The sequence below is a fragment of the Rhinolophus ferrumequinum genome, chromosome 19, assembly GCF_004115265.2.
Source record: "Rhinolophus ferrumequinum isolate MPI-CBG mRhiFer1 chromosome 19, mRhiFer1_v1.p, whole genome shotgun sequence".
Classification (NCBI taxonomy): domain Eukaryota; kingdom Metazoa; phylum Chordata; class Mammalia; order Chiroptera; family Rhinolophidae; genus Rhinolophus; species Rhinolophus ferrumequinum.
Window position 1 is genome coordinate 9,773,235 of NC_046302.1, and position 22,906 is coordinate 9,796,140.

The window sequence follows — 22,906 nt, forward strand, 5'->3', positions numbered from 1 at the left end:
TCACAAGGTGAAATATTCAGATCGTCCCACTGACCATTCATTCCTAAGCTGCTCAACACCATGAGAAAGGTTTTGAAATATATGTCCTTCTTTCCCCATTAATTACAAAACTTGTCTTTTCTTAACTGCTAAATGACAAGTATGATAGTAATTTTTCATTTATAAGACCATGTGTACATGTAGGTTTTGATATTACTAATGCAAATAAACCTGTTGCCAAGAGTCTGGGCAACCACAAAATGAACCTCTTCATAAGAGAACATCTATACTTGGCACACAGAAGGTGCTCAATAAATGTCAAATTAGTGATTGAATGAATTAAGTGTCAAGCTTGCAGATACATCTATTTAAAAAAAAGACAGTGTTACTGCTATCAAAGTTGATGGCTGATGCAAATGGAAAACTTGAATTTGAATTTATCTGGGTAAGACTAACCTTCATTAAAACCAGCAGTGAATACTGAAAAAAAAAGAACAAGAACAGTTTTTTGTTTTTCTACTGGTTTTTGAGGCTTATTCTAACACTCCATCATCTTCATCTCTAATAAACCAAGGTAAATGATGGAGATCCTCTGCAGCCCTTAAAAGCATGGCGGCCGTCTACCTCAGCTATACATAGAATAGTTCCAAAATAACGACACACACTGGATCGGAAAGCTTTGTGAAGGAGGTTGATTTATGAATATCTTCTTGATCTTGCAAAATTTTAGAAAGAAAGCTGTATTCAGAAATTTCACTTACTTCATGTCTCATAAACAACAAGCTTAATCTGAAGGTAGCGCATTATAGGTAAAGCCTGAGAAAGTACTTATATTTTCCATAAGTACTCATTTTATGATAGTGAGGTCAACTCATTTTTAGTGACTGGCTGGCAAGACTGGTGCCAGCTCAGACATAATGGGGTGCAGACTTGTTGAAGAATCCCAGATTACCTTCAAGGTCGACACCTAACCCTATGCAGGGTGCCAAGGGCCAGTCCTGAAATGTAAAGGTTTTAAAGGGGAAGACCTAGGTAAGAAAGACGATCCCTTAAAGTACTTCTGTTGGGAAGAACACTTCAGAAGTTCAGGATAAGAAAGAATCTGTAACAAGCAGAACTTTAATCAGTAAAAGAAATATGCTTAAAAGAAACTTGAAAGCAAGAGAAGCAGACCTGTTATAATAAGTTTATAGCTTGTAGGCCTGAAACACAGGACTGAAAACATGCAGAGAATTTCAATGGAGAAAAACGTGAAATTATCCTACATTTCTTTACTTTATAAAAATCAGTCTATAATTTTCCTGAGTCTCAGATGCATTACTTTCCAAAATAATAAGCTCAAAGAACAACCTAAACATTTATGAATTTTTACCGTGAGTTAAGCTTTACTTTTCTTCAAATGTCCAGGTCTATTCCTTAGTTTCACACATAAAAAACAATTAGTTGCTGGAGTAGGAATTACACGGAAAGTAGTTGAGTGTTTCTTATTCATCTTTAATCATGCCTATACTACATGCAACAAACTACAGTCTTGATGATCCTTCGGAAACCAGAATTTAAAAGTGCCCTGCCCTTGCAATTGTCAGAAATCATGACCACGGCTTGCTTTGGTTGCAGGACAAAGTCTTTCTTCTGGGGTTTTCTGACCACTCACCTTTGACCTGGAGTAATTTACTGAATTTTTTTTCCTATATGAGTTTATACAGATGTCCATACACCTTTAGAGGCAGTAGGAATGGACAAGCGGATTTGTGTTGGTGTAAAGAAACACACAGTTCAAGTCCATGACTCTAAGTAAGCCATTTGGTTTTTTAAAAACTTCCCTAAATTACTCAATGCACTTGATTTGCAGAGGTGCCACTGCTTTATATAAGTACTTTGCTTTGAAACAAAGATCTACAAGGAATGCCATCAGCTGTGCTCTAGTTGTATGTACACGAGAAGCTGTGTGAACAGTGTCGTCCCAAACAGCTTTGACGAGCTTCAATTCATAACATGGGCAGACAAGATTGTGAATTGCTAAATGTCTGTGCAAACGAGACCCTACAAGGTGAAAGTTAAACCTTTCTCACCCTCAAATTGCAAGGCCTTTTTAGCTTAATTCGGATACCTGGGAACACATCTTTATGTATTTTGTTTGAAACCCTGTTTGTTGTCATTGCTATTGCAAGTCCAGCAAATTTCATTTCTATATAACATTAGGCTAGAAAGGAACATACCAACAGACAAACACACAATGGAAACATGCAGCGGAGTTGTGTTTGATGCATGGATATAAGTGTGCACAGAGAAGGGGCCAAGCACATCACTTCATTTAATGTGGGCACAAGTCTGTACCAAGAGTCTGAAACATTGTAAACAAGCCTTAAGCAAAGGAGGAAATGTAGAGGGGAAACAAAGCTGAGAAAAATGAGCAGGAAATGGGCAAGATGACTCATCTATACTTGAACATCTGACCTGTCAGTTGGTCGTCGCCTGCAGCAGGGGCGATGCGAATGTAAGGTGTTGTAAGCTGAGTCACGATTATCGCAGCTATGGCAAAGGAAGATTCCCAGGTCAGCATGCATGAGGGAAGAAAAAGCCAGACTGAAGCTAGGCTAGCAAGGAGAATCTCGATCAGTATATCACATTGTCTCAACTTTGTTCCAACAACAACAAAAAGAGAAGAAGAAGAGAAAAACAAAACAAAATCCCATTGCAAGGTGTTGAATTTTCTGAATTCTTTTCCCTTAAACAAGCTTTAGTCAGACAGTTAGATTTCTAACTATGACACAATTGTAAGCTTTGGCTGAGATTTTTGGATAGATCAACTGAAGAAAAAAAAGAAAAAATTAAAAAAAAAGTCCTAAAAAGAGCTCTAGACTGAAGAGTGTTTCCAACTGCTTTTCAGTGTGATGTATAAAGATGCATTGCTAATTCTGATCATCCAAACTTTCGGCTTTTAAAATTTTTTGGGTTATTTAAAATTCTGCTTGCTTAAGTCACAATATTTTCTCTTCTTGCTAAAATCACCTTTGTGAAGTGTATTATCTTCTTTCACTAAAAACATTCTTATGCAGAGCAACCTCTCTGATAACTACATTTCATATAGAGCATTTCCATTTAGGAATCTCACTTTGTCACATTAAGGGAATGCAAAAATGAATCTCAAAGCTTCGGTTTAAAGAAAAATAAAGCTAATCACTGCCTTTGCTGTAGTTGTCATGGTTAACATGTGATCAAAGAAATGATTTAGATTCTTGAAGTGGACCAGGTGGGTTTCTCGGTTTGCCTGCAAAGCTCAGCAGTTGTGTTTAAATGGTTCACATTTATGACACACAGATATTGAAAAAAAAAAATAGAAAAGTAAAATGTCAGTTCTAACATGATACAGCTGGAAAATGATGCAAAGAAAAAATACTGAAAAATTAAGGACAGGCTTTCATGAAAGATTACTAATTTACATGGAACAGCCTGGGTGCTATTAGAAATGTGGCAGCGAGTAAAGAAAATAGATCATCTACCATCTGCAGACAATTAAACCCAAAACTGCTGCTGCATAATATTTTGAAATATCCCTCTGCACCATTCAAACAGTGCTGCTCCTTGTAACTAGACAACTGCAACAACTGGGTTTAGAAGTGGTATAATCGTCTTTCACACATTATTAATGAAACTTTCTAGTCTTGCTAAGTGAGATGAATAAACCAACAGTTTGGTCAGAGAATGGAGAATTCCCAGGGTACTACAGGGATAATTTTCTTGATATGACATCGTATGCAATTATGCATACTGATATAATAAATTGTGAACAGTGAAATGTTATTTCTCAGACTCGTTACAAAGTTGGTATCAATTCCAAGTTTATACATATAACATTTGCTTGGTCATAGACTACTGTTGTTCAACCACCAGTCCTGTGTGGTTTTTCATTACTTATAGGAAAATCGTACCTACTCTACTTTTGAGAAAAATTATATTGCCTTATACAAAACAGAGCAACTACTGAACACCGAAAAAAATAAACAATATAAACAAAAAGTTACTTGAAAATAGCTATATTGGGCAGCCATTTATTCACAACTAAAAAGGAAGGCTAACTGAAATCTAATGCTCAAAACTCTCACGAACAAAAGTACGTTAGGAAGGATTTTTATATGATCTCTATATTCTGCCTTGTAAAATGTTAATTTGTGACTATTATTTTTACTTAAAAGGAAAAAACTTGATTATGTTATGAATTACCTTAAAATACAGGTCAGCTGGCCCTCTGCCAGCTTTTGCAAATAAAGTTTTATTGGAACATAATCATGCTTATTTGTTCTCACACTGCTGATGGCTGCTCTTGCACAGCACTGGCAGAGCTGAGTGGTTGTGAAACAGACCATTTGGCTCACAGAACCTAAAATGTTTCCCATGTGCCCTGTACATAAAAATTTGTTGCCCTCTGTCTTAAAATATCTGTAAGAATGCATTAAAGAGAGTATCACTAAATTTGCTAAAATAAAGTCAGAAATTCCTATATTGTGCTTTGAAGATACTTCTGCTGCCGATAAATTTAGGATCTACTCTAGGTACAGAGGTATGCATGAAAGAGTAAAAAATGCATCCAGTGTATTGGACTTCCAAAGTGTCATTTCAGTTGCATGTAATGGGATCTTCTAGAATTTGATAAACCTGTATTTGCCAAACTGTGTTTTACATGACTCTAGGGTTCCTTGAAAAATGAGTCTGGGTCAAATTAATTTGGGAACTATAGGGCTGAACAAAGTTAAACAGGTTTCTTACCCTTAGGAACGTCTCAGGGGCCCTAATGTACTCATGGCGTATATTAGACTGTTTCAGATCAAGAAAAGAAAATATTGTCTCTATAAAATGCTGAATGAGAAATGTATATCACATTGTGTTTCTATTTCTAAATCCATAGCTCAATGATAGCAGATTAGCATGTGTGAGTAGTCTTACTATATAATTTGTTTTCTCCTGCATTGAATATGAGTAATTAAAAGGAATCTTAATTAGCTTTACATCTCAACAGATATTCTTTTTAGTTCTTTTGTCAGTGTACTTTTATTCTGTAGCATTGTAGCCTAGAAAAGATGGTATTTCTTTGAACAAAACAGTGAACAGAAAAACAGTCCAGAGAAACTTCTCAAAGACCCTAGTGATTAAAAAAAGAAACATTCAAATTTCTGAATATAGTTAAAAATTGTATCAAACAATGGAAATCCTTCAAAGTTTCCTGAAGGTCTTCCAGCAAAGCATATGCACATTTCAATACAAATGTACATTAAATATTAAACTTAAAAACAGTGAAGCATTTTTGCATAGAAAATTTACCTTAAAATATGACCTTAGAATAATGGTTTGTTTTCTTTTTGTTTAAGGTTTGTAGTCTGACTACTATAATACCTTTGGTAAGAATTTAGCATGTGTTCTTATGCAGTTTTTGTTTTGATTTCTAGGTACACTGCTGTTAGCCAAATCTTAGCAAGGAAAGGAACAAATTAACACATATGACCCCACACACCCTATACACTAAAATCAAAGAACAAACAAACAAAAATCCCCCAAACTATTATGAACTCAAAATCCTCAAAATTTAAAAGGTAATATATTTATGTATCTGTACTTGGAAGTCTCATAGATTGCACTATGCCTAACATATACTAAGCACTCAAATAATTTTTTAAATAAATGTATAACAAGAAAACTCCTAAATGGCTACATTGTCAAGGAAAAACACAATAAGCACCATGTTGTGGAAAATATTATTTTATGGAAGATTGATGCAAACTATACAGTTTAAACTGATTGTTACATCAATTAGAATGAATATACCTCATTTAATAGAAGACATCTAATTTAGTAACAAGACAGATTTTGATTTTTACATGCCCTGTCAGTTTAGAATTGATCATCAATGAAGTCTTCTAAAACTAGCATAAAAAGTATTTCAACTCTACCAGTTACTATAAGGCAGCCATAAGTTATGAAAGTTAAAGAATAAAAAAACACATATACTAATTTCTAAGATACAGCTGGACAAGTGGTCTTGAAAAGAATTCAACTATAAAAATGTGACTGTGATTAAAAATAAAAATAAAAATTAGGAGATTTAAAAAAATAGTTAAAAGCTACTATTTACTCCATTGTACAGATAAAAAAGAATCTTACATTTGGGAGGGTAATATCCAAACATCATGTATATTCTGTCATTGTGTGGTGTCTTTATCTTTTGACTCAAGAGATAGAATATTCTGTCATGAGTTTACCTATAGTGAATAATCAAAATGCAGTAACATATATCTATGAGGAATCTAGACATATAAATTAAAAGGAGGATACATAAAAATATAGGCAATCCCCCATACATATAAAGATATGTAATAACATACCTTAGGTTTCTTCCTGTGTCTACTTTTTATGAGGCTTTATATTTGAGATGATTAGTATCAAAATATACCCTTGGAATATGATTAAAATAAGCACAACATTAAATTTATAAATAGTGTGACATATATCTTTAAACATACCCGTACTTGAAATTACAAATTATTTTCTTGTGAAGAAATATCCACCTCCATACTTTTTCTATGAAGATACTCGTCAATAATTGATTCATGAGCACACTGAAATCTTTATAAATTTAAAACACTGCATAGGAAAGTAATTTAGTACCTGAAAATTCAATTAAGCCACCACCCTGTCAGCAATATGTGGCAAAAAACCAGTCAGGATGTTTGAACTCTTTTAAATTTCAAACATCTTCATTATATGATACCAATAAAATAATTAGAGCTGCCTATTTCTCTGATTTGACTAAGTAGTCAAGATGGAATTGCTTCCTACACTGCAAAAATATTTTTTAGTATGAATAAGGAAAAACGATGTTATTACAAAGGTGGTGAAACATTAAACTGCTGTAAAGGGAGGTTGCAGAATCTGTACATGCAGAAATTAATAAAAGTAAATAGTACCAAATAGTGCAGTTTGCCTGGAAGGAGAATATCTCCCAAAGTTTCCTCCTATACTATGATTTTTATGAATAGAAATGACAATGTTATGTAATGAATATTAAAATTTGTTTTTTCCCTTTTCCCCTAAAGAGGTTATTTGGACAGAGTTTGTGGCTGTGCAAATGTTTGCAAATGACTCAGAAAATGTGAGTGGGGCATACTTAGTCAGTCAGGTCATCTAATTGCCTAATCATCCTCTGGTGAATTGAAAAACAAATTACAATATTGATTAAATCTAGCTGATCGAAGAAAATGATTCAAATCACCATGTAATTCAATCTATTGTGAAAACACCAAACATTAGATTTCCTTATTTACTAGTGTATTATTTATATAATATTTAGCTATGTAAATGAACATGATGACAGATATTTCGTTGTTTTCAGAGTAAACTGGGCAGTGATTCAATTCTAATAAAGAGGAGGACGGATACTTATACAATGCCATACTATAATTGGCCAGCGGTTCAGCCAGGTGAAAAGCCACGGGATATAGTGAAACGCTGGAAGTAGGGGTCCAAATGCTTGGGATCGAGCCTTGACCCATAGATTATTAGCTGAGTGACCTTGGTAAGCCAATTTGTCTCCCAAACCATGCATATTCTTCATTTTCAAAATAAAAATAGCAATACCTATCTCCTTTCTCACAGTAATGTGAAAGAAATAAATAAGAACATGTGTATGAAAGTGATTTTCAGCTGTGATGATAAACAAGGCATTATAAATTAGGCAATGTAGAACTGGATTTACTTTTTGAGACCTCAAGGGTAAGCAGAATTCAATAAAGCAATTTGACCATGGGTGATGACCTGAAGGTTTAAGAACATCAATACTTCATTCAAGGGCCTCATAATACTGTAATAATTAATAGTTAATAGTGTATTACAGTTTACAAAACACATCAATGTCTTTAATTTCATTTATTATTAATATATTTTTATAAATAAAGGCACTTAATCAGGTAATACAATATAAAGAATTGAGTTTTAAGATAAATATAAATCGATTCTTAGAAATAGAACTATGAGCCTTTGAAGTCAAACAAAATACAAATGAGGTAAGCACCTCACATGATGTGTGGCATATAACACAAAAGCAAGAAATGTTTGTCAAGCTAACTGAATAAAAAGGTCATATATCTTCATAAACAAGAATTCAATGAGAATTTTGAAACTGCAGATGGACACCTATGATATATTCAGACTACACTGCCTGAAAGTTAAACAATAAGATATTTTTATCCACAGAACTCATCAAGTGACTAGCACCTGATTAAATCTAGTGCCACAGACCCAATGATACCTTCTTGCCATCATGTCTAAATTAAATCGCACAAGCTTCCTCATTGTACACATGGTTACTCTAATGGTCTGAAAGAATGTATTTAACTACAACTGTTAATTTATAATGCCTCATTTTAATGCAGCATTTTTACATTTCTCAAAGCATATTCTCATACACTTCAACATGTGATAGTTAATACCACACTGCAAGGTTGACAAGATGACATGACAGCTCGGGCAGACACACAATTACACTTTCTTTTTTTAGGAAGCACTGTGTGTTGAGCTAACTGTGGTTTGCCCTAGACATTTCTACATCTCATCCTTGATTATATTTTCTCCAGATTTGAACCAGGCCCGGGAAACAGAAGTTCCACAATAACATTTCCTGGTTACTGGGTGCAAAGAGGCACACATCATCAGTAAAAAAAGCCCATGTAGACTCTATAGAGGAATTATAACTAGATAATCCCTTAAAAATGGCGGGCAATATTTTACTACTTTGCATATGAAGATTCACTAGATACAGTACTTTCACATATGGTACTATGGTTTAAAATTCATGTACTGAGATCATATAAAAATTTATTTTAAAAGAATTTTTAAAAAGATAACCATTGAAAACTGCTTGGAACACAGCAATATGACTTCTTATTTTAAAAAATATCTCCAAGAAAAACAGCCGGTCAGTATTAACTGCCATTAGATCCTAATACATACATGCATGCACAGACACGCACACACTTACTTCAGTTAATATTTCAAGTTTTGAAATACTCTCTAAAAATCTTAAAGGACATAAATTAGAAGAGTATCCTACAATTTCAACCTACCTTTTGTGGCCACCCGGACACAGTCTATTTTGGTTTCCTGTGTCAAATAAAGAGAGGGAAAAAAATCACTATTCATGTTTTATTTAAAACAAATAAAATCATCTGCAATTCTATTTAAATGCAGAAAAGGAAAGATTTCATCGTTCCAAGTATGGCATTAATCACACCATTGTTACTCCATGAACCAGGCTCAGATAAACCTTCTGGCTCGAGTGCCGGTGGTGGCGGGCATTTCTGGAGCAAATGATGAGTGAGAAGCTACACACAAAATGTCCCTGCCTGGTGGCCCTGGCCTCCTTCTCCCTATGCAAACACTGCTAGAGAAGAACTCTGTGTCCCAGATTTCCCCCTTTCACAGGCAAAAGTCAAGTCAAGTCTGGTGATGACACCCAGACCCATGCTGTGAACGAGGGAAACCACTGTCACACCTGGAAAACCTGTGCTTCTTTCAAAGGAGGCTTTACTGTCATAGAGCTCTGGGTTGGTCTGAACTGGAAAGGGAAAAAAAAAAATCAGAAATGCCTCCATAGTTTTTATTCTGTTTCCATCTCATATTTCTAAAGCTGTTTTCTCTTGTTAGGGGGAAAAAAAAGATGCCTAATTTAGTCACAGCTATAGGAAGCATAAGCTCATGTGGAACCAAAGAAATGGGATAGAATATGCTGAAAAGACAGATGTTGTGAATCTCACTCAATTTTAAATGAGCTGAATGTATGTATTGTAGCTATACTATTTTCCTGTAAAATCGTAAGCTAAGCAGAATTACTAGCCAACTTTTGGTAACAAGTAAAAACTGAAAATAAAAACCATCATGTTGACAATATATTCTTTCTACTAAAACAAATATGAATATATTCATTTCTTTCCAGTATTTCTCTAGGTGAAAATTATTTTCAAAAGCAAAAAACAACCTGACATTTGTTTAAAGTAAACAGACACAAAAGCATGACTATTTCTCACTACCATCTTATTTAATCTATGTCCACATTAATAACAGTAAACAGCCTATGTAAACAGCCATCTATAAAACTTACCCCATTGGCTCTACTAGCAGCTTGGAAATAAATTCTGTAACTTTTATGGGGTAGGAGGGGAGTGTTCCAGTATCCATTGTATGTCTTGTTATCACCAATAGTAAAAGGCTGAGCAGCTTGCAGGCTGTTTGCTGGGAATTCTGCGGCAAAGTAGTACTGCGAGTTCAGGATGGAAGCATTCTGGAAGTGGATTGGCACTGGGTAGCACTTTAAGATTTCTGTTGTCTTTTTAGTTCTTCGAGGACGTTCTTCCTCAACAACTATTTGGTAAACACTAGAAAAAAAGAGTATTATCAGTGATATTTTCTGATAACTGAGCTGATCCCCTTACCTTCAATTGCATGGGTGCACAGGATATCCAAAATAAAGCACACACTGGACATAGTCTATAATAAGTGCTTAGTACATAATGGACACTCATACAACACTTGCTCAATGAAAGCGAGTTAAAGTGTTTGATCTTTCACAAAACTCTCTCACTCCAAATAATACAATTTATTGAGGGAAACAAAATTCACCATAATTATAAAAATTTTACATAATAATCTCTGCTGTGTATGTAAACAGGACACTAAAATAATGTTTTTCTCACATGTAACTAAAGATGAATTTGTAGACAATTAACTCAGTTTACCTAATAAATGAAATTGTATCGACTAAGTTTACTTTTGAAAAGGCAATGTATTATTTTCTTCAGTGACATCTGTACGAACACATGAAGTTTCAACAAGTCACAAAATACAAAGTGTAATGACTCATACTAACTAAGGTTTAACTTCTTGGATATTTTCTTATATTCCTTTGCCCTTCACCATATTCAGTCAGGGGAAAGAGATGACATAAGAAAAACACAGAAAAGGGATTGGAATTTCAAAAGCCAAAGCCTTGGAGTTACAAGCAGTTTCTCAGAGTAAATCATGAACAGGGCTACTTGAATTACAAAAGAAAGATAAGATGGAAATGGTCATCCTTCGAAGACATCTGCAAGGACAGATGTCCCCACAGAGAAGGGGATTTCCCACTTTTCCCTCCCCACCCTGCCAATGTCTTTGAATTTTGAAGTAACCTGAGGAGAATGGAAGAAGCCTTGAGGGGACGAACTTTTTTATTTATTTGTTTGTTTTTTATGAAGATATATACATTTACTAGAATGATGAACATTCGTGCAACTTAGTTGAAAAAAAAAGTTTGTAATACTGAGAAAAACAAAACCTTTCAAAACCTGCTGGACAGCAGGCTTTCAAAACTGAATTCACATTAGACTGAGAGTTCTTCTGGCAAGGAGTATCTTTTTCTTGCCGCATCAGAAAAGGGAGACCACCTCAGGGATGATGTAGATGCCTGATCACCGCACTGTACACCTGAAGCTGAAGCTGAACAATAATGAATGTCAAGTGCAATTGTATATATATATATATATACAATTATATATATATATATAATTGTATATATATAATTACATATATAATTATATATATAATTATAATTATATAATTATATATATATATATAATTACAAGAAGCAGAGAACAGCATTAGGGATAGAGACAGTAGAAATGTAATGGTTCTGTGCGATGTCAGAAGGGTAGTGGATGGGGGAGGGGGTTTGTCACTGTGTGAGGGATATAAATGATAAATGTCTAACTAGTACATTGTTTGTGCACCTGAAACTAATAAAAAATGTTAAAAAAAAAAAAAAAAGGAAAAGCACCACTTCTCTGCCGGACAAGGCTGTAATCCTACCATCTGCACCAGCCTGGGAAGGTCCCTCTCTGGGTGCTTGTCCATGTGAACTCTGCCTTTGCACTCAGTGAAATCACCCATTTCTGGGAGTACAACCACTTAGCACATTATCTATTACAGTAACATAATGCAGCTACCATTCATCTTTTAATTCTGTCTAAACAACAATCAACTGTTATAGAACATCTGAATGATTGCTGAGTAGACAGACAGTCCAGCAGGTTTACAGCGTAATAATGAATGAATTCTGAGCAGTGATGTAAACGTAAAAGACAAAAAAGGAAATACAACTCTTACATCCTAACATCAGAGACTTTCTGTTGGTCACGTTAAGATGCTACACCAAATCTGGTAGAATTCTCATTGCATGATGGATCTGACATGAAAAGAAGTATTTAGAAACAGAGTGTTTTCCCAGGACCCATCAGTTCCAAGTCAAGTCGTTTTTCTTCAGTCTACTTGTGGAGGGTGCAGCTCACTGGCCCATGTGGGAATCAAACCGGCGATGTTGGTGTTATGAGCACTATGCTCTAACCAACTGAGCCAACCGGCTGCCCTAGGAAGAATATTCTTAAAGGAAGGACAAGGAACATGTTATAGAGGCAAAATGGACTTTGACTTCTCACCCCCTTCTCCCTGACTTCTTACATCTACAACCAGATGTGGCTATTTTAAAATATACTTGCAAATTCTTTGACACTTCTACCATCAAGTACGGGGTTGGCGAATCTTCATGACTACATGCAACCAACAGAATGTAACACAGGGACAACGTGTAAACCTCGATGATTTGCTCAGAGAAGGCCTCTTCAGCCTGGCTCCCCTGGGGAAGCTAGCTGGGAGAAGAAGTGAGCCACTGTGTAAGGGCCCCAACGATTGTGAACCTGCCACACTGGAGAGGCCACATGCAGGCACTCTGCTTGGCAGTCCCAAGGAGTTCCCAGCCAACAGTGGGCATCACGCAGAGCCGGGTACGTGGGCCATCTTGGAAGACCATACAGCCGAGCCTTCTGATGATGGCAGCCTATAGGAGGCCACACGCAGAAACTGCCCAGTGATGCTTTTGTTGGCCCACAAAATTGTGGCAAAATAGAAGGGTTGCTCTAAACTACTAAGTTTTGCAGGAGTCAGAGATGCAGCAAATATTCACAAGAATATCAGGTCATACAATAGCAAGAGTAAAGGGTCAAGGTCAAAGCAAAAAACCAGTACAGATGGCAGTTGACCCATGAAGAAGTTTAATCCAGTATGTCATTAAATACAAACAACGCTGAGAAAGTGTGACTTTTCTCTTGCAATGCCTTTAATAGTGGTGAGAGACAGTGACACGTGCTCTAATATGCATGTAGGCTCTAATCCTAATTCTGCTAACTGAGGTTCTAAATTATTTTATTTGGGTCTTATTTGTTTCCCCTATGAAATGAGAGAATTACATGGAGCTCTAAGGTGCATTTTATACTTCTTATTCATAATTTTTATTCAGCATAGACGAACTACTCTCACAAAACGGATACATCCACGGAACAATAAATTGCTTTGCAAAGGGATTCTCCATTAAGTAAAATAATTTTTTTTTTTTAAATATTTTTTTATTTTTTTTTAATTTATTGGGGTGACAATTGTTAGTAGAATTACATAGATTTCAGTTGTGCAATTCTGAATCACATCATCCATAAATCACACCATGTGTTCACCACCCAGAGACAGCTCCCCTTCCATCACCGTACACTCGATCCCCCTCACCCTCATCCCCCACCCCCCAACCCCCTTACGCTCTGGTAACCACCAAATTACGTTCCCCAGATTAATTTTCAAACCCCGTGGCCATCCTGTGGTCACCGACTGCCCTCCAATCCCCTCACCCTCCCCCCCACCCCCCACTCCCCCCGCCCATCTAGCAACCCTCAGTTTTTCCTCATTGTCTCCCAGTTTCTGATTAGGTCATTCACTTATTCTTTTCTTTAGAATCCGCAAATAAGTGAGATCATATGGAACTTATCTTTCTCTGTCTGACTTATTTCACTTAACATAATGTTCTCTAGATCCATCCATGTTGTTGCAAATGGTAAGATTTCTTTCTTCCTTATGGCTGCATAATACTCCATTGTATAAATGTACCACAGTTTCTTAATCCAATCATCTACCGATGGGCATTTTGGTTGTTTCCATGTCTTAGCTATTGTGTATAGTGCTGCAATAAACATAGGAGTGCATAGAGATTTTTGAATTGAAGTTCTGGATTTCTCCGGATAGATACCTAGGAGTGGAATTACTGGATCATAAGGTAGTTCCATTTTCAGAATTTTGAGATACCTCCATACTGTTTTCCATAGCGGCTGCACCAGTCTGCAATCCCACCAACAGTGCACAAGCGTTCCCTTTTCTCCACATCCGCGCCAGCACTTGTTGTTTGTTGATTTATTGATGATAGCCATTCTGACTGGGGTGAGGTGGTATCTCATTGTGGTTTTTATTTGCATTTCTCTGATGGTTAGTGAGGTTGAGCATTTCTTCATATGTCTGTTTGCCATCTGAATGTCCTTTTCAGAAAAATGTCTCTTCAAGTCCTCTGCCCATTTTTTAATTGGATCGTTTGTTTTTTTGGAGTTGGGTTGAGTAAGTTTTCCATAGATTTGTGATATTAATCCCTTATCAGATATATCACTGGCAAATATCTTTTCCCATTCAGTAGGATCCCTTCTTGTTTTATTGATGGTTTCCTTTGCTATGAAAAAACTTTTTAGTTTGATATAATCCCACATGTTTATTCTTTCTCTTAGTTCCCTCGCGCGAGGGTGTATATCAGTAAAAATCTTACTCCGGGTAATGTCTGAGAAGTTTCTTCCTATATTTTCTTCTAGGTATTTTATGGTTTCAGACCTTACATTTAAGTCTTTAAGCCATTTTGAATTTATTTTTGTATATGGTGTAAGGAGGTGGTCCAACTTCATTTTTTTGCATGTGTCTGTCCAGGTTTCCCAGCACCATTTATTGAATAGACTGTCATTACTCCATCGTACATTCTTGCTTCCATTGTCGTAGATTAAATGGCCATATAGGCGTGGATTTATTTCTGGACTCTCTATTCTGTTCCATTGATCTATGTGTCTGTTTTTATGCCAGTACCATGCTGTTTTGATTACTGTAGCCTTGTAGTATAATTTGAAGTCAGGTATTGTTATACCTCCCACTTTGTTCTTATTTCTCAAGATTGCCTTTGCTATTCGGGGTCTTTTATGGTCCCATATAAATTTTAGGATTATATGTTCTATTTCTGTGAAAAACGACGTTGGCAGTTTGATAGGAATTGCATTGAATATGTATATTGCCTTAGGCAGTATGGACATTTTAATTATATTAATTCTTCCTATCCATGAACATGATATGTGTTTCCATCTATTTATATCTTCCTTCATTCCTTTCATCAGTGTCTTATAATTTTCTGAGTATAGATCTTTTACTTCTTTGGTTAAATTTATTCCCAGGTATTTTATAGTCTTTGGAGCGATTGTAAATGGGATTGTTTTTTTAATTTCTCCTTCTGATGTTTTATTATTGGTATATACAAATGCAACTGATTTCTGAATATTAATTTTGTATCCTGCCACTTTACTAAATTCATCTATCAGCTCTAATAGCTTCTTGGTGGAGTCTTTAGGGTTCTCTATATATAGTATCATATCATCTGCATACAATGATAACTTTACTTCCTCCTTACCAATCTGGATGCCTTTTATTTCTTTTTCTTGTCTGATTGCTGTGGCAAGAACTTCCAGAACTATGTTGAATAGAAGCGGAGATAATGGGCATCCTTGCCTTGTTCCTGATCTTAGGGGGAATGGTTTTAGCTTTTCCCCATTGAGTATGATGTTAGCTGTGGGTTTGTCATATATGGCCTTTATTATGTTGAGATAAGATCCCTCTATTCCCACTTTCTTAAGGGTTTTTATCATAAATGGCTGTTGAATTTTATCAAATGCTTTTTCTGCATCTATTGATATGATCATGTGATTTTTATTTTTCATTTTGTTAATGTGGTGTATCACATTAATAGATTTGCGGATGTTGAACCACCCCTGCATACCAGGAATGAATCCCACTTGATCGTGGTGAATGATCTTTTTAATGTATTGCTGAATTCTGTTTGCTAATATTTTGTTGAGGATTTTTGCATCTATGTTCATTAAAGATATCGGCCTGTAGTTTTCTTTTTTTGTGGTGTCTTTGTCTAATTTTGGGATCAGGGTGATAGTGGCTTCGTAAAAAGTGTTTGGGAGTCTTCCCTCCTTCTGGATTTTTTGGAAGAGCTTGAGGAGAATTGGTGATAATTCTTTTTTGAACGCTTTGTAAAATTCACCTGTAAAGCCATCTGGTCCAGGGCTTTTGTTTGTTGGGAGACTGTTGATTACTGATTCAATTTCCGTGGTGGTAATCAGTCTATTCAGGTTTTCTGTTTCTTCTTGAGTTAGCCTTGGAAGGTTGTACGCCTCTAGAAAATTGTCCATTTCTTCCAAATTGTCAAATTTGTTGGCATATAGTTGCTCATAGTAACTTCTTAAAACTCTTTGTATTTCTGCAGTGTCCGTTGTCACTTCTCCTCTTTCGTTTCTGATTTTATTAATTTGGGTCCTGTCTCTCTTTTTTTTAATGAGTCTGGCTAATGGTTTGTCGATTTTGTTTATCTTCTCTAAGAACCAACTCTTGGATTCATTGATCTTTTGTATTGTTTTTCTGGTTTCTATTTCATTTAATTCTGCTCTGATCTTTATTATCTCCTTCCTTGTGTTCCCTTTGGGCTTATTTTGCTGTTCTTTTTCCAGATCCCTTAAATGTGAAGATAAACTGTTGATTAGTGATGTTTCTTGTTTCTTTAGGTAGGCCTGCAAAGCTATGAATTTCCCTCTTAGGACTGCTTTCGCGGCATCCCAAAGATTTTGGGTCGTCGTGTTTTCATTTTCATTTATCTCGAAATATCTTTTGATTTCTTCCTTGATCTCCTGCTTGACCCATTCATTATTTAGTAATAAGTTATTCAGCCTCCATGAATTGGTGTGTCTTCCCGTTTTTTTCCTGTAGTTCATTTCTAATTTCATAGCATTGTGATCAGAGAAGACAATTGGTATGATTTCAATTTTCTTAAATTTATCAAGACTTGTTTTGTGGCCTAACATATGATCTATCTTGGAAAATGTTCCATGTGCGCTTGAGAAGAAGGTGTATTTTGCAGCATTGGGGTGAAATGTTCTGAAAATATCGATTAAATCCAAGTGGTCCAATGTATCATTTAAGGCTGTTGTTTCCATATTGATTTTCTGTCTGGAAGACCTGTCCCTTGTGGTCAGAGGTGTGTTGAAGTCCCCGACTATAATAGTGTTACTGTTGATCTCTGCCTTTATGTCAGTCAGTACCTGTTTTATATATTTAGGTGCTCCTATGTTGGGTGCATAGATGTTTACTAGGGTTATGTCCTCTTGTCGGATCGATCCCTTTATTATTATATAGTGCCCATCTTTATCTTTTAGTATGTTCTTCATTTTAAAGTCTATTTTGTCAGAAATAAGTATTGCAACTCCAGCTTTTTTCTCGTTTCCATTTGCATGAAATATCTTACTCCAACCCTTCACTTTCAGCCTGTGTGTGTCTTTTGTTCTGAGGTGAGTCTCTTGTATACAGCATATACAAGGGTCTTGCTGTCTTATCCAGTCAGCCACCCTATGTCTTTTGATTGGAGCATTTAATCCATTTACATTTAAAGTGATTATTGATAGGTACATAGATATTGCCATTTTTAAATTTGTAGTTAGGTTGTTTTGATCTTTCTCCTATTTACAGAAGACCTTTTAGTATTTCTTGCAATGCTGGCTTGGTGGTAATAAATTCCTTTAGCTTATTTTTTTCTGGAAAGCTCTTTATCTCTCCATCAACTTTAAATGATAGCCTTGCTGGATAAAGCAATCTAGGTTGTAGGCCTTTGTTTTCCATCACTTTAAGTATCTCCTGCCACTCCCTCCTGGCCTTCAATGTTTCTGTAGAAAAATCATTTGATAGTCTTATGGGAGTTCCCTTGTATGTAACCCTCCGTCTTTCTCTTGCTGCTTTTAGGATTCTCTCTTTGTCTTTAAGCTTTGCCATTTTAACTATAATGTGTCTTGGTGTGGACCTGTTTGGGTTAATCCTGGTTGGAACTCTCTGCACTTCCTGGACTTGTATGTTGGTTTCCTTCATCAGGTTGGGGAAGTTTTCAGACATTATTACTTCAAATATGTTCTCAATCCCTTGCTTGCTCTCTTCACCTTCTGGTATTCCTATGATGCGCATGTTGTTGCGCTTGATGTTATCCCAGAGGTCTCTTAGGCCATCTTCATTGTTTTTTATTCTTTTTTCTTTTTGTTGTTCCGTTTGGGTGATCTCTGCTACCTTGTCTTCTAAGTCGCTGATTCGATCCTCTGCTTCATCTAGCCTGCTGGTAATTCCTTCAAGTGAGTTCTTAATTTCGGTAATTGTGTTCTTTAGTTCCAACTGGTTTTTCATTATGATTTCTACATCCTTCTTTATGTTTTCTCTAAGCTCGTTTGTTATGATTTCTACATCCTTCTTTATGTCTTCTCTAAGCTCCTTAAACATTCTTATCACCAGTGTTCTGAACTCAGTCTCTGAGAGGTTGGTTACGTCTGCTTCATTTGGTTCCAGTTGTGGAAGCTTCTTCTGTTCTTTTATTTGGGACGTGTATCTTTGTTTCCCCATTCTGGCTGACTGTGTTTATTTTGATATATTAGGTAGATCCCCTAGAGTTCTTAGTTCTTGCTAGGTTATCTTGTGTAGTATGTGTCCTTTATATTTGACTCGCACCACGTCGTCCTCCTCTGCGTGTGCTCCAAAGGTGAGTCTTGTGTTGTGTACACTGTCCCGTTCAAGAAGATCTTTAATTGCTTCCCGCTAATGAGCAGGTGGGGTCAACTCCTGGGCTGACCTGCCGTGAGACTTGGCTCTGCCCCCCGCAGGGCACTCTGCTGCATGAGGGTTGACCACCCCAATGTGATTTGGCCTCTATGGGCTCCAGAGCCTGCCGAGAACCCCCTCTAGGTATGTGACCTGTAGGTCAACCCCGGCTGCACTCCGATTTGGTCTGGAGTTGGCCCCCAGATATGCCGAGTCCCGTGCCACCCAAGCTGGGCCCCGGCAGGGAAGTCCCAGAACAAGGCAAATCACCAAGCACAGCAGCAACGACAACAGCAAAGAAGAAGAAAAGAAAAAAAAAAAAAAAAAAAACAGCCGATAACCCCCGCTCAACACAGGCAAAGATATCAAAGATACAAGATAAAGCAAAACAAAACCAAGCAAAGCAAAACAAAGCAAAACAAAAAGCAGCGACCGTCTCGGCCTGAGCCCATCAAGCAATGACCAGGTTGTCCTCTGCTGTACCAAAGAGCCCCCTGCTTATTGCGCAGGCAGAGCCGGTCACCTGGTGCTCAGAGAGACTTTGGGACTGCAGACTTAAAAGCGTGGGCCTGAGGGGTCTGGATGATAGTCTCCACAAAGTCAGTGCAGCTTCTGCCCTTGTCCGCACGTATGCACACCGAGAGGAGCACCACCAGTCCTTTGTCCAGAGCTCGTGAGTCCTAGGGCACTCCTTCAGTGTGTGTGTATGGGTGCGGGCGGGAGATTTCTGATCTGCTGACCGTGCCTCACAAGCTGGGCCCTGGCAGGGCAGTTTCAGAACAAAGCAAATCACCAAGCACAACAACAACAACAACAACAAAGAAAAATATCAAATACGTTCACATGCAAAAACCACCTGATAACCCCACTCGACAGAGGCAAAGATATCAAAGATATAAAGACAAAGCAAAACAAGACAAAACAAAGCAATACAAAAAGCAGCGACAGTCTCGGCCTAAGCCCACCAAGCAATGTCCAGGTTGTTCTCTGCTGTACCAAGGAGCCCCCTGCTTATTGCGCAGGCAGAGCCGGTCACCTGGTGCCCAGAGAGACTTTGGGACTGCAGACTTAAAAGCGTGGGCCTGAGGGGTCTGGATGATAGTTTTTACAATATCAGTGCAGTTTCTGCCCTTGCCTGCACAAATGCACACTGAGAGTGGCACCACCAGATATGTGACCAAAACTCTTGAGTCTTAAGGCACCTCTTCAGTGTGTGTGTGTGAGTGCGGGCAGAAGATTTCTGATCTGCTGAAAGCCCAGAGCTGCGCCTGCCTCACTGCTGATCTCCGGGTGTGTCTCGGCCGCTGCACCCACCCCACCCTAGGCAAGCCAGGAAGGGTGGGGGCTGGAGATGGAGGGGTCTTCACTCTCCCAGCCCAGCCGTGCGTCGCCCTCTTCCCGCAGGCCAGAAAAGGTGGTGGCTGGGGGTGGAGGCGTCTCTTCTCTCCTAGCGCAGCCAAAATCACGCACACTGCCCAGTCTGCCTGGGTCAGGGCTGCCCGTCAGGCTTCCCAAAGCGTGAGCGTTAGATACCACTTCTCAGTTCAGGGGCCGGTTTAAGTCTCTGGAAGGGCGGGGTAAGATTGGGAGGGCAGGGCGGGGGGGAGGGGCCCAGGTATGGAGACTGCGCCCCCCGTCCGCCGCAGGGCGCGCCGCCTTCCCGGCGGGAGAAATCAGCCGCGGGACAAATCAGCCGCGGGACGCAGGGAAAGCGCCCGCCTCCCGGTCTCTGCGCTCTGCGCGCCCGGCACAGCGGGGCTGCACCGCGGTTTCCAGTCCCAGTCTCTGGAAGGGCGGGGTAGGATTGGGAGGGCAGGGCGGGGGGAGGGGCCCAGGTATGGAGACTGCGCCCCCCGTCCGCCGAAGGGCGCGCCGCCTTCCCGGCGGGAGAAATCAGCCGTGGGAGCAGGGAAAGGGCCTACCCCCGGTCTCTGCGCTCTCCGCTCCGCCTGGGATCCCGCGCCTGCCCGGCTCCGTGGTTTTCGGTTTTCGCCCCCGCCAGCTGAGGCTCCGCTGGGGGCTGGGCTCTCCCGCCGCTGCCGGCCGGGCGCTCCCACGCCGCTTCTCCTCCTCCTCTCCTTGCTCCGTCCAGTTAGCTTATCCCCAAGAATTTCTTAGCTTCAAGCAATCCACGAATCTCTCCACAATATTGTGTGGTGAGCGAAAATTTCCTCGATGGGTTATAGTTCCCGTTTGCAACAAGATCTGGAGGAGAACTCAGATAGTGCGCCCTGCTGCCGCCATTCCTATGACGTCCAAGTAAAATAATTTTTAACATTGGCTTCACCCTATCAGTCAGCTTTTCCAATTTATTTGCTATATGACATGCTTTTTGAAATTTCACATTAAAAACAACTTCTCGGAAACCCATGTACTAGACAAAGTGGAAATATGGAGATAAGTGGGAAAACATTGCAGGATTTATTTCCCACAGGAAGTGCTAGGTCAGGTGCCTTGCACATGCAGGTTTTATTTTCCCACGTTACTGATGAGAAAACTGAGGCTCAGAGGTAACGTGCCCATTCTGTTTGGGGCACAAAGCTAATTAAGTAGCAGATGTGGTCTCTTGACCATCAGACAGGACAGCACGGCATCACCTGTTACCAATTCTTGGTTAAGGCACTCATGTGAAACATCTGCAGCTGGGCATCTTCACTTGCTCATGCAAATACACCCAACACATAGACCAGTCCCATCTACTTCCCCTAATCAGTTTACTTTGAGTATTATATAGAGATTCTCATTTTTCACATCAAGGGAGCTATTGATGGTGATTATAACTGACCTCAATTCCTTCTCCCATCTGCTTCCTTGTCATTAATGCTTCCCAGGAAGGACACTGTCCTGGATTCTGCAGTGACACCAAGACCTAGCTGGTATCCTCTCCAACTCTTGATCCCTCCCAGAAACCTCCTGAACAATGGCACTGAGGACAGTGATCACTCACTTCTCACCCGGAGAGAGCTCCCTCCTTATTCTAACTCTGCTAGATAAGAGATTAGCAAAGCCACTTTGGGACTTTCCAAGTGCCCAGATCTTGAATTCTCCTACCACAAACATCTGTTCCTCTATTCCTTCCCCTAGCTTGGACCTGAGCTTTTTATTTAAATGCTGTTCTCACCAACACACTGAGATCTTTTGTCATTCTCAGAAGATGATCCTACTTCATAAAAAGACTGAGATCCTTTCATGAAATTTCTCTCAGGGGATTACATTCTGTTCCCCCATTTTGATGTATTCTTGCTCTGCTCCAACTCACAAAAACATGTCTTCTGTGAAGATTTATAGGTATTTGTGTTCTTTTATCAATATCTTAAAAAATCTAAGTTTGGGAGAAGGGGTCTACGATGCAGTCATTTCTGTATCTCATGATACTTATAATGAAGTTACTGTGAAATACATATTTTTGAAAGCATAATATAATCCAGAAGTAATTTCTGTTTTCTCTATGTTACATATAGTAGTAGGGAGGAAATACACTGGTATTCATAAATATGCTTTGTTTGCAAAAATTTAATACTAAGTTTATTTTGAATTCATTTTCTGAACATCTAAGAGCTAACAGAGGAGGAAATTACCATGAAAAGGTTTTGTGATAAAAGGATGCCGGTATGATTGTTAAGTTTATCCTGGGTAATCTACAATTAAATAATGTACCTCGATAGAATCAAAAGCTATGTCTGCTTTCTCTACCCTCTTCTCTCATCTCCATCTCTCACTTTCCATCCCTCTTTTCCCCAACTTTGGTAATATGTATGTTGTGTTGTGTGTGTTTACTTATTAACTCAACAAATATTTTTTGAGCACCTACTATGTGCCAGGCACTACCCTACTTTAACTAGAACAGGTACGATATTTGACATTGCCTAATAAAAGGAAACTTTATTTTGCAGTTTAAACACCATCTAAGTGAATATGGATGAAAACAAATTTATTTTTTGAAGCAGCAATTTTATGAGGATTAGATTAAAATTAGAGAATTAAATGATCATGTAATGGGCCTCCATTTTAGCTGGTAGGTTATATTATATAGACATACTATTTTTAAATGGCTACCATCTACTCATCTGCAGATCTATTAAAGAACTAAGTTGACTAG

At 38.2% G+C, this 22,906-nt stretch overlaps 1 protein-coding gene across 11 annotated transcripts in view; it reads right to left on the minus strand.

Annotated features, from left to right (window-relative positions):
- PTPRM (protein tyrosine phosphatase receptor type M) overlaps positions 1-22,906 on the minus strand; it is a 799,491-nt gene that overhangs the window by 305,589 nt on the left and 470,996 nt on the right. For 7 of the 11 annotated variants that reach the window (XM_033087225.1, XM_033087224.1, XM_033087223.1 and 4 more), the window contains exons 12-14: positions 10,127-10,400; positions 9,093-9,129; positions 2,437-2,511 (exon numbers count right to left, since the gene is read on the minus strand). In XM_033087225.1, coding sequence (XP_032943116.1) covers positions 2,437-2,511; positions 9,093-9,129; positions 10,127-10,400 — 386 coding nt within the window. The remainder of the gene's footprint in view (positions 1-2,436; positions 2,512-9,092; positions 9,130-10,126; positions 10,401-22,906) is intronic. The other 4 variants (XM_033087233.1, XM_033087234.1, XM_033087230.1 and 1 more) reach the window with 1 other exon arrangement.